Source organism: Somniosus microcephalus, chromosome 3 (assembly GCF_052327205.1).
Source record: "Somniosus microcephalus isolate GS21.2 chromosome 3, FLI_Smic_1.0, whole genome shotgun sequence".
NCBI lineage: Eukaryota > Metazoa > Chordata > Chondrichthyes > Squaliformes > Somniosidae > Somniosus > Somniosus microcephalus.
Window position 1 is genome coordinate 1530803 of NC_140989.1, and position 12556 is coordinate 1543358.

At 49.6% G+C, this 12556-nt stretch overlaps 1 protein-coding gene across 1 annotated transcript in view; it reads left to right on the forward strand.

Annotated features, from left to right (window-relative positions):
• The window catches only part of LOC147120782 (uncharacterized), a 45004-nt gene extending 43892 nt beyond the window's left edge, over positions 1-1112 (forward strand). Inside the window, exon 4 of the mRNA XM_085977079.1 lies at positions 643-1112. Coding sequence (XP_085833205.1) covers positions 643-791 — 149 coding nt within the window. The 3' untranslated portion in view covers positions 792-1112. The remainder of the gene's footprint in view (positions 1-642) is intronic.
• The last annotated feature ends 11444 nt before the right edge of the window (positions 1113-12556 follow it).

A 12556-nucleotide genomic window follows, 5' to 3' on the forward strand; every position in this document is an offset into this window, starting at 1 on the left:
GTCGCCTGATCCTGCTCCTATTTCGTGTGTCTAATTCTGTTAGATTCAGGAGATGGTTCTGTGATAGTGGATTGGTAGTTAGGATCAGATCAGCCATGATCTTATTGAATGGCGGAGCAGGCTCGAGGGGCCAATTGGCCTACTCCTGCTCCTATTTCTTATGTTCTTATGATCGGGGCCCATGCAATTTCACTGCCTCTGCTTTTAGATTTCGCCTACAAGTGAGAGAATATCAAGGGTAGATTTTCGATTCATTGCCTGGGATTAAATCAGCGTCACAGATCACAAATTAAAATGTAGCAGTTTCTATGACAGGCAACGATCTCCAACGCCAATTTTACACCCAGCCGGCAAGTTGAAAATCTACCCCAAGTGCTTCTCTCTCTCTGTATGAACACCACATCCCTCAGTACAGTGCTATTCATAGAACCCTAGAAATTTACGGCACAGAAGGAGGCCATTCGACCCATCGTGTCTGTGACTATTCTCCCCTAGTGCCTGAGAGCAATGTTATACCGAGGGAGAGTTGCTGGTCTCTCTTGTGCTTATATTAAACCTGGTTTTCTGAAGGACAGGAATCCGAGTCCTTATTCGATTCATGTCACTGCTGTTGAACTCGACATCAACTTTGATATTTTACAGAGTTATCTGAAAAGTGGTCTTCGAGTATCATCGGCAGCATTGCAGCCTGTGCCCTGGTATTGGCCATCTTACTCTGCATCTTCATAGCCGCAGTGTTCTACGTGAAAAAATGGGCATGTTTTCAAAGCAGATTAAAACCAGAAGGGTAAATACAATTTCATTTCATATCTCATTCCATTTTAATATTGAATTAAACATTGGGGGCAGACAAGCTGGGGCCTGAGGGTTTTCTCTTCCTGTATAGGTAAATACAAAAACATAAACAGCATTCAATTATCCAGTTATAAAATACACTGCAATTTTTCAGTTGAATAAAGGAGTTTTGTATTTCAAAAATGTGACTATTATTTCTGTTGTTCACCCCCCTCTTTCAGTGTTTCCCTCCTCTTTCTGCTTCTCTATGTCCATCTGTAAAGCCCGCTCCCTGTCTATCTCTCTCTGCCACACGCTCTCACTGTCCTACCTGTTTTCTCCATTTCTGTCTATACCTCAACCTGGCCCTCCCTTTCTCTTTTAGTTCTTCTGTATCTCTCTGTCCCGTGCTCTCTTTGCTATGTTCTCTCTTTCTTTCTCTGCCCAACATCTTTCTCTCTCTCTCTCTGCCCTTCCCTCTTTCTGCACCTTTCAAACTTTATAACTCAAATAGACACCAGTGTGCCATTGCAATAAAACTTTATGATATTCACTGTCATCCCAAAAAGTATTATAAGACGTGTTTATAGCATAACTTGATATTAATAACAGTAATTTAAAATAAAAAGAGGAGAAACCTATAGATATAAAAGGATTGATCTGTCTGTCTGTCTGTCTGTCTGTCTGTACTTCGGTGTGTCTGTCCGGCTATACACTTGAAAGTTATAGAGCTTACCTACGCGTGCGTTACGTCCAAAGAAAGCTTACCATTCCAGGACGGTCGTCAGCGTATTTACTTTTCGGTCGGACAAAAATTGTTCGCGCGTTATGCAAAAAACCTTCAAAATTAAACTCATTATCTGCTAATTAGCATTGATTGACTGACGTCAAGGTCGACCAATCCTGTGCCGTCATGATTGACCAATCCTACAGTTCAGTCACCTGATGGTTGGCCAATCGGTGTGTGTGTGGGCGGGACTAATCATTTTCATCTCAGGGATCTGGCAGCCATTGCTTTAACTACTTCCAGCTCAAAATCTGCTAATCCAGCTTCGAAAAAGTTAGTATCTCTTTTAAAAATAACCTAAGATTTACCAAAAACATTTTATAAGTGCTTTCACTTTCATCTTTCAAGGTATTAAAAGGTAGAAATGTTGTCCGGCAGCAGATTCACAGAGGGATACAGAGACAGGCCCGAAAGCCTGGGACTCGATTTAAAATGTTGCCCGGCAGCAGATTCACAGAGGGACACAGAGACAGGGCCCAAAGCCTGGGACTCGATTTAAACCGCCCGGCCCAAAACCGCCCTGGCAACGCGGGGCCCCCCCAGCTAGTATTTAATAATTCATTAGAAAAACGTGCAATGCCAGAGGACTGGTGGGTAGCTAATGTAATACCTACATTTAAGAAGGGAGGTAGAACATGTCCAGGGAACTATAGATCAGTCAGCTGAACATCGGTGGTAGGAAAAATGATGGAATCCCTACTAAAGGAGAATTTAGAACAACATCTAGAAACAAAAAATATAATAATAAATAGTCAGCATGGATTTCAAAAGTGAAATTCTTGCTTGACCAACCTCAGTGAATTTTTTGAAGATCTAACAGAGAGTAGACAAGGGTAATGCAGTAGATGTAGTTTATCTAGATTTTTAAAAACCTTCGATAAGTTACCACATAATAGATTAAAGAATAAGGTCAGAGAATGCAGAGTCAGAGGACAAGTAGCAGAATGGATTGCTAGCTGGCTTCAAGACAGAAAGCAGAGAGTAGGTGTAAAGAATAGCTATTCACAGTGGCAGAAGGTGGGTAGTGATGTTCCACGAGGATCGGTGCTGGGACCTCTGTTGTTCATAAATAATATTCATGATTTAGAATTTGGAATCATAAAACACAACTTCAGAATTTGTGGATAATACCAAATTGGGGGGATAGTCAATACTGTGGAGGACTGCAACAAATTACAGGAGGACATTAATAAACTTGCAGAATGGACACATAATTGGCAAATGAAGTTCAGCACAGATGAATGTGAGATATTACATTTTGGTAAGAAAAATAGGGAGAACATAAGAACATAAGAAGTAACAGCAGGAGTCGGCCATTCGGCCCTTCGAGCCTGCTCCGCCATTCAATAAAATCATGGCTGATCAGCGACCTCAACTCCACTTTCCCGCCCAATCTCCATATCCCTTGATTCCCTAGAGTCTAAAAATCTATCGATCTCAGCCTTGAATGTACTCAAAGACTCAGCATTCACAGCTCTCTGGGGCAGAGAATTCCAAAGATTCACAACACTCTGAGTGAAGAAATTCCTCCTCATCTCTGTTTTAAATGGCCGACCCCCATTCCTTAGACAATGCCCCCTAGTTCTGGACTCTCCAGCCAGGGGAAACAACCTCTCAGCATCTACCCTGTCAATCCTTCAGAATCTTGTGTGTTTCAATGAGATCACCTCTCATTCTTCTAAACTCCAGAGAGTATCGGCCCATTCTACACAATCTCTCCTCATAGGACAGCCCTCTCATCCCAGGAATCAATCTAGTGAACCTTCGTTGCACCGCCTCCAAGGCAAGTACATCCGTCCTTAGATAAGGAGACCAGAACTGTGCCCAGTACTCCAGGTGTGGTCTCACCAAGGCCCTGTACAATTGCAGCAAGACTTCCTTATTCTTATACTCCAACCCTCTTGCAATAAAGGCCAACATGCCATTTGCCTTCCTTATTGCCTGCTGTACCTGCATGCTAGCTTTCTGTGTTTCTTGCACGAGGACACCCAAACCTCTCTGAACACCAACATTTGAAAGTTTCTCACCATTTAAAAAATATTCTGTTTTTCTATTCTTCTTACCAAAGTGACTAACCTCACATTTCCCTACATTATACTCCATCTGCCACCTTACTGCCCACTCACTCAGTCTATCTATATCCCTTTGCAGACTCTCTGGCCCCGATTTTCGGCTTGTGTGGGGAATGGTCGGATTTCCCCGAATGTGGGGTTTCTGACACACATAAAAAAGTGTCAGCCAGCTCCACGCAATTTTCCCTCAAGTGGCCAATTAATTCCCAGCATGTGGGAAGCCTTGCTAATTGTCCAATTCGAGTCAGAAATCCCCACACTATGATGTCATCATTTGTGGTGCTTTCAAAGTGTCCAGCAAGCTTCCCCACCTCTGCAGGCTTCTCAACCACTCTTGCACAATGGCAGAGGAGCCTGCACCAGCTGCTGCCAGCGGCAGAGGCCGAGCTGCCTTCAAATTCGACGAGGCTTCACTGCAGGCATTATTGGATGGGGTTAGGGCCCACAGGGAGGTCCTCTTCCCTAGATCAGGGAGGAAGAGGCCTCCCACTGAGACCAATGCTGCATGGATGCAGGTGTCAGCAGATGCCAACTCGCTGGGAGTCACCAGAAGAACCTTGGCATTACATCTCTAACTCCTTCCTTTACTCCCCCACAGGACCATCCAGAGCCCCCGTCCTCACTGCGGAGGAGGAAGAGGCTGTGCAGCCAGACTCCTCAGAGGAAGCTCCAACCTCTGAGGGCGCAGCATCAGCAGAAGTAAGCGCACCCAGCACCAGCTCAGACACTCACACCTCGGGGGGACCTTCGGGACATAGAGTAGTGTTGTCACCTGGTGTTTCACAGCTCACAAGTGAGCCTCAGCAGATTCTGGAGACAGGGACAGCAGTGGAGAGTCCTCGTCAGAGGGCGCAGGACTCTGCCAGCTCAGCTCAGCTGTGCTGCATGACGACCCTCTGCCTCTGGGTCCAACCGCAAGAGAAGAGGTGATGGATCTCCATGCACAGGTGCAGGAGTCTCTGACAGGTTTTGTCTCCAGGGTCGCTGCAAGTGCTGAGCAAATGGAGGAGTCCATAGCGACCATGAGCAGAGCGTTTGTGGAGTCATTGGCGCATGAACGCATCACCATGGAAAGGTTGGCAACCTCCATGCAGGAGATAACTCGCCAGGGTACGGAAAACATGGTGAGTGCTCATAAGAGAATGACATCTCTTGAGGAGCGTTGGCCATCTGCTGAACAGAGAAACCAGATCTTCATGGAAGTCATTCTCAGTAGGACTGCCAGTGCAGAAACGGGTCCCACTGGCCCCCTAAAGCGCAGCAAGGTGCTCTCAAGCTACTTCCAAGCGCTGGCCCCTTCTGGCCTGTGCAGCTTCAGGTGAGTGAGCAGCAGCCTGGTGCTCCTGGTGCTCATCCTGCTGTTCCTGGTTCTGCTGCTGCCGCCTCTGCTGTTGGAGATCCTCTAATGCCAGGAAGGGAACGTCCCAAAGGCCTCCCATGCTTCTGGCAGATGCCTCCGTTGAGGGGGCGCTGAGTTAGGGTGGTGAGAGGGGCTTCCCAGGAGCTCACACTGGAGAAGTGTGTGAGGCTCCAACTTTCTGCAGCTGCTCCTAAGGCTTCAAAAAGTTCCCCCAAGCCTTGATTAACAAGGTCCTGCAGCCTGCAAATGCTGCCTCTTTAAATCTCTTCAGCCCTCAGCGACCTGCTGCTACAAGCAAGCAAGCCAGCTGTTTTCACGCCAGCTCTCAGCAGCAGGGTTCCCGCAGGCGGGTTTCAGGTGGGGAAAGCCCCAAAGTCGCAACGGCATGGGAAAATCCACTTCAACAAGCAGATAATTGCTTGTTAGTGCTCCGACGACCAGTCCCGCCAGCGGCGGCCGGGACTGAAGCGGGGCGTGGGAAACGGCAGTCCGAAAGTCGGACGGGGCGGTGAATCAGGCGGGGGGGGGGGTCCAGACCCGCTTTTTTGCCGATTTTCGGCCCCCGGCCGCATGAAAAGCCACCCGACGGCGGCCAGAAAATAGGGGCCTTTGTGTTCTCCTCACAGCCTACTCTCCCACCTAGCTTTGTATCATCAGCAAGCTTGGATACATTACACTCGGTCCCTTCATCTAGGTCATTAATATAGATTTTAAATAGCTGAGGCCCCAACATTGATCCTTGCGGCACCCCACTAGTTACAACCTGCCAACCTGAAAAAGATCTGTTTATCCCTACTCCCTGTTTTCTGTCCATTGACCAATCCTCTATCAATACTACTACATTACCCCCAACCCCAGGAGCCCTAATCTTGTGTAATAACCTTTTATGTGGCACCTTATCGAATGTCTTTTGGAAATACAAATACACTACATCCACTGGTTCCCCTTTATCTATCCTGCTAGTTACACCCTCAAAAAACTCTAATAAATTCGTCAAACACGATTTCCCTTTCATAAAACCATGTTGACTCTGCCTAATCATGTTATGATTTTCTAAGTGCCCTGTTACCACTTCCTTAACAATGGATTCCAGCATTTTCCCGATGACTGATGTCAGGCTAACTGGCCTGTAGTTCCCTGTTTTATCTCCCTCCTTTCTTGAATAGCGGTGTTACATTTGTGACCTTATAGATGTATTTAAGGGGAGGCTCGACATGCATATGAGGGAGAAGGGAATAGAGGGTTATGCTGATAGATTTAGATGAGGAAGATCGAGTGGAGCATGGACTGGATGCGCCGAATGGCCTGTTTCTGTGCTATATATTCCATGTAATCCTATGTAGTAATGGAGAAGAGCGATATCACGTAGAAACATAGATATTGTAGCATTGAAGGAGGCCATTCGGTTCTTTTTGCCTGTTGAAGTTAGGCCTTTCTTGAGGACTGATTTTACACAGTCACATTCTCCTGCTTCCTCCTCATTCCCTTTGATATTTTGTCTGAATTATCAATGACCTTTTGGAATGTTGTGATCACCACTTGCAGCCAAACCGTCCCACATTCCGATAACTCTGCCTGAATATTTTTCTTCTAACCTCCGCCTTTCTGTATCTGGGGCTTAAATTGTGCTCATGGCCTTGTGTCTGCCATATAGCTGCCAAGGCAAACAGTCTATCTGTGTGTAACTTATCTACTCATTTTATCACTTTGAACACTGTGATGAAATATTCCATTCATCACTCATCAGTATTTCTCTGCCTGTGACTGTGGTTGGTTTCAGTTTCATTTCCATTGTATTGTACTGTGTGTAGGGCTCCGCCCATACCTGGCTCCTATGTAAGCTGGCCCAGCCTGCAGCACATCCAGTACGGCAGACCTCTGGATGGAAGATACATTCTCCTCTGTGTGTTACCTTCTAAGTCAATAAAAGCCTTGTTTTGTTTCACTAACATCGAGTCTCGGATTTATTGAGGCACAACAATTTTATTGACTTAATTTTCAACACAATGGATCAACTCTTGAAACCCGAACGTTTGGATTTGGACCAGCATGCTTCAGACGCATCGGCACGCTTCGGACACTGGTTTATGTGTATGGAATTCTTCCTGGACAATTCCGCAGCCGTCAAAGACGCTACGGACGCTGCGAGTATGAAACTCGGAATTCTGCGGAATTGGGTAAGCCACCGGGTTTACCCCCTCATCCAAGACGCCGACACGTACCCGGCCGCCTGCGACATCTTAAAGGCGCATTACCAGCAGCCTACGAATGAGGTGTATGCTAGGCACCTGCTCGCTACTCGCGCACAGCGACCTGGGGAATCGGCGGAGGAGTTCCTAGGCACCCTGAAAACGCTTGGCAAAGACTGCAAGTGCCAAGATGTAAAAGCCGCAGTGTACACTGATGAGCTTGTTCACGATGCCTTTATCACAGGCCTCAGCTCCACTTACATCCGGCAGAGACTGCTGGAAAAAACGGGATTGGACCTGAAACAGGCTGCGGACACAGCACGATCCCTGGATGTGGCCCAGAGAAACTCGGACGCCTACTCTTCAGCCTGCGCCGTCTACACCGCCACGTGTGCACCAAGGGCGCCGCCATCTTGGAAGGCATCTTCCCCGCCCGGCAGCCCGACACCGTCGGGGCCCCGCTCTCCCCCCAGAAGCCCTACGACAGCCGCGACGCGTCGGGGACCCAACTGCTACTTCTGCGGGCAGCCGAAGCACACCAGAAACATGTGCCCGGCGAAAGGCACCACCTGCTTTAAGTGCGGTAAGAAGGGGTACTTCGGGAAGGTGTGCAGAGGGAACCCCGCCGGAAAACCCGCCACCGCCGCGGGTGCGCCGTGGGAGCGGCCATCTTGGACGCCATCTTGTGAGCAGACAGCGTGGACGCCATCTTGTCTCGATCAGGGCCCTACAGTGGCATCGGTCACAGTGGACCAGACCAGGCCGCACCCGCTACCCAAATCAATGGTGGACATCGAGGTAAACGGGTGCAGGGTTAAATGTTTAATTGACAGTGGAAGCACGGAGAGTTTTATCCACCCTGAACTGGTACAACAACTCTCCCTAAAGGTGGTCCCTACTCGGGGTACCATCTCCATGGCTGATAAAACCCAGACATCGACCATTATGGGTTACTGCACGGTACAATTGTCCGTTAACGGAACTGTATACGATAATTTTAAAGTATTAATCATGAAGAATCTATGTGCGAGCGTGATCTTGGGCCTGGATTTCCAGTGCTACCACCAAAGCATCACGCTCAATTACGGTGGGTCCCAGCCGCCCCTCACAGTGTGCGGTCTGGCTACCCTGAAGGTAAAGCCGCCTTCGCTATTCGCGAACCTTACCCCTAACTGCCGGCCAATAGCGACCAAAAGCAGGAGGTACAGCTGGGAGGACAGGCGGTTTATCGCGACCGAGGTAGACAGGCTCCTGAAAGAGCACATTATTGAACGCAGCAATAGCCCGTGGCGCGCCCAAGTGGTGGTGGTAAGGGGTAGCGAGAAGAAACGGATGGTGATCGACGATAGCCAAATGATCAACAGGTACACCCAACTAGACGCCTACCCGCTACCCCGCATATCAGAAATGGTGAACCAAATCGCCCAATACCGGGTGTTCTCCACCATTGACCTCAAGTCAGAGTACCACCAGCTCCCTATCAGACCAGAGGACCGCCCGTACACCGCCTTCGAGGCGAACGGACGCCTCTACCAATTCCTCAGAGTCCCCTTTGGGGTGACAAATGGGGTCTCGGTCTTCCAGAGGGAGATGGACCGCATGGTCGATGACCACCACTTGCAGGCAACCTTCCCCTACCTCGACAACGTCACCATCTGCGGTCACAACCAGCAGGATCACGACTCGAACCTCGAGAGGTTCCTGAAAACCGCACAAAAACTCAACCTCACCTACAACGAGGACAAGTGCGTTTACAACACCACGCGCCTCTGCATAATAGGCAGCGTGGTGGAGAATGGGGAAATCGGACCAGACCCCGACTGATTGCGCCCCCTACGGGAGCTGCCCCTGCCCAACACTCCCAAAGCCCTGAAAAGGTGCCTGGGCTTATTTTCTTATTATTCCCAATGGGTCCCCAACTACTCCGACAAAGCCCACCCCCTCTTGAAAGCATCCTCTTTTCTGCTCTCTGCTGAGGCCCACGCCGCCTTCAAAAGCATTAAGCAGGATATTGAGCGGGCCACGCTACAGGCAGTGGACGAGAACACTCCCTTTCAAGTGGAAAGTGATGCGTCTGACTTTGCCTTGGCGGCTACCCTCAACCAGGCGGGGCGGCCCGTAGCTTTCTTCTCGAGGACCCGCCAAGGGCCCGAGATCAGACACTCCTCCGTAGAAAAGGAGGCCCAAGCCATCGTGGAGGCAGTGCGCCACTGGCGCCACTACCTAGCCGGCAAACGCTTCACCCTACTTACCGACCAGCGGTCGGTAGCGTTTATGTTCAATAATAAACAGAGGGGGAAGATTAAAAATGATAAGATTCTTAGGTGGCGGATCAAGCTCTCCACCTTCGATTATGACATCATTTACCGGCCAGGGGCCCTTAACGAATCCCCCGACGCCCTCTCACGAGGGATGTGTGCCAGCGCCACTGGGGATCGGCTACAGACCCTCCACAATGACCTCTGCCACCCAGGGGTCACGCGGCTGTTCCACTTCATAAAGTCCCGCAACTTACCCTACTCGATTGAGGAAGTTCGGTCCCTGACCAGGAACTGTCGCACTTGCGCTGAGTGCAAGCCTCGGTTCTACCGCCCAGATAGAGCCCACTTAATCAAAGCTACACGGCCCTTTGAGCGGCTCAGCTTAGATTTCAAGGGCCCCCTCCCGTCCGTCGACCGCAATGTTTACTTCCTGAACATTGTGGACGAATACTCCCGGTTCCCATTCGCCTTCCCCTGCCCAGACATGACCAGCGCCACGGTCATTAAATGCCTCAACAGCCTGTTCTGCCTGTTCGGTATGCCGAGCTACATCCATACGGATAGGGGGGCGTCCTTCATGAGTGAAGAGCTACGCCAGTACATGCTGTCCAGGGGGATCGCCACGAGCCGTACCACCAGCTACAACCCCCGGGGTAACGGTCAAGTGGAGCGAGAGGACGGGACAGTATGGAAAGCAGTCACTCTAGCTCTAAGGACCAAAGGCCTCCCTATCTCCCGCTGGCAGGAAGTCCTCCCAGATGTGCTCCATTCGATACGGTCGCTATTGTGTACTGCCACTAATGCCACGCCTCATGAGCGAATGTTTGTCTTTCCCCGGAAATCCACCTCAGGCGTATCCATGCCGTCATAGCTCTCCACCCCAGGTCCGGTATTCGTGCGAAGGCATGTGAGGGGCCACAAGACGGACCCTCTCGTGGATTCAGTGCACCTACTCCACGCCAACCCCCAATACGCGTATGTCCGGCACGTCGACGGAAGGGAGGACACCGTGTCCATAAAAGACGTCGCCCCAGCCGGTAACGACAACAACCACGACAACAGCAGCAACAACGACCACAGCAACTCTTACCCACCCACTACTCTTTCATCACCCCCGGAAGAACACCGACCAACGGTACCCCCACCAACTACCCCTTCAACAACCCTGGCGGCACCCCCGGCAGAGACCCAGGAGGCCACCGGGGACACCCAGCCGACACCCGCGGCACCACAACAGCCACGTCGGTCGCAGAGGACTATCAAACCCCCGAACAGACTAAATCTATAGAAGGGGTGAATGTGATGAAATATTCCATTCATCAACTCATCAGTATTTCTCTGCCTGTGACTGTGGTTGGTTTCAGTTTCATTTCCATTGTATTGTACTGTGTGTAGGGCTCCGCCCATACCTGGCTCCTATGTAAGCTGGCCCAGCCTGCAGCACATCCAGTACGGCAGACCTCTGGATGGAAGATACATTCTCCTCTGTGTGTTACCTTCTAAGTCAATAAAAGCCTTGTTTTGTTTCGCTAACATCGAGTCTCGGATTTATTGAGGCACATCAAACATCTCTATCAAATCCTCCCACAATCTTCCTATTTGAAGAAAATTCCCAGTTCCCAGTTGCTCTAGCCTATCCTTGTAATGCAGACCCCCTCATCCCTGGAAACACTCTGGCAATATCTGATGTCATACTTCCCAGTCAGTGGGTCCTAACGGAATGTCTCATGGGCCAGGAATTGTGGGGCAATCCTGTTAGACCGCTCTAACGCGCTTGTGTAGAAAATGTGCAGGAGCAAATTTTACACATTGGCCCGGATTTTAGGGGCCCGATGGCACAGCGTACGCAGGCCGCAAGTTCCCGTTTCCCGTGTGCACCTCGCATGCTCGAAAACCCGGAACTCACGACCTGTCAAGTTTCAGCTACACCGATCCTCCGCATCCCCGGGAAATGGGCCTCCGCGGGCGGAGAGTCGGGGCTATTGGGCCAGAACTTCTGGTCCCCACGGGTGAGTACGCGCTGGGTACTCATGCGTAGGCCCAACGAAACTGCCGGTTTCATGCATGCACTGCGCATGCATGGGAGACCGGAACGTCCATTCCCTTGAAGGAAGGGGTTCACAGGTCGAACGCATGCGCCGGAGAGGCAGCGCGTACGCCTGGAACTTCCGTTTTTTTTTGCCGGTTTCTCCGGGAGGGTAAGTCTCCAGGAGCTATGCTTGTAAAAAGCAATCGCAAGGCCTGCTTTTAACAAGGTAAGTGGTGAATTAAGTTAAATTAAAACATTTTTTCCAAAGGTTTATTATTTTTAAATACTTTAAAGAAATGTAAGTTTATTTTTAGCCCTGTTAGAAAGTGTAATTAATTTTTTCAACTATTTAAATTATTGTTTAAAATAGTTATTTTAAAAATGTGATTTAAAAAAAAAATTATTTGAAGTTTTAGTTATGTTTTGGGGCTGAATTGTATTCATAAATTTGACAGCTTTTCCTGTCAAATCTATGAACAGAGATTCCCTGCTGCGATTGGCTCTCCATGGCCCATGTGATCCCAGGGGACGCTTCGAACTAACTGTGCCCCTGGGATACGCAAGCACTGCGCGCCGGCAGTTAGAGGATGCCCAGGATCGGAGTCCCACGTGGGCCCACAGCTCAACGGCCGGCGCGCTAGATAAGTGCAGGTCGGAGGCTTGAACCCACGGGAAGCCCCCGACCTGAATTTCTGGGCCAATGTATTTTAATTAATTTTAAACTTGGTGATTTATTTTTATTTAGGTTGTGTGATAGTGTGTTTTTTGGGCGATTCCTATTCCTGCGTTTGGGGATTCCGTACGTAAATGGAATCCCCATAAATATAATGGGAATTCCCCTCTGTGATTGGCTGGGCCAGCCCAGGTGATCCCAGGGATGCTTGCGAACTGCTTGCGCTCCTGTGATACGCGGGCCTTTACGCAGGCCTACGCCCGCAGGCCCAGGAGCGCGAGTCTTCGTAGGTCCGGAGGCAGCAGGTTAAGTGCGGAGTTCACTTGGGGTTCGGAGGCGTTCGCCCGTGGCAAGCCTCCGACCCCAAACTCAGGCCCATTGCAATCTGTGGAAATGAATGCTAATGAAGGT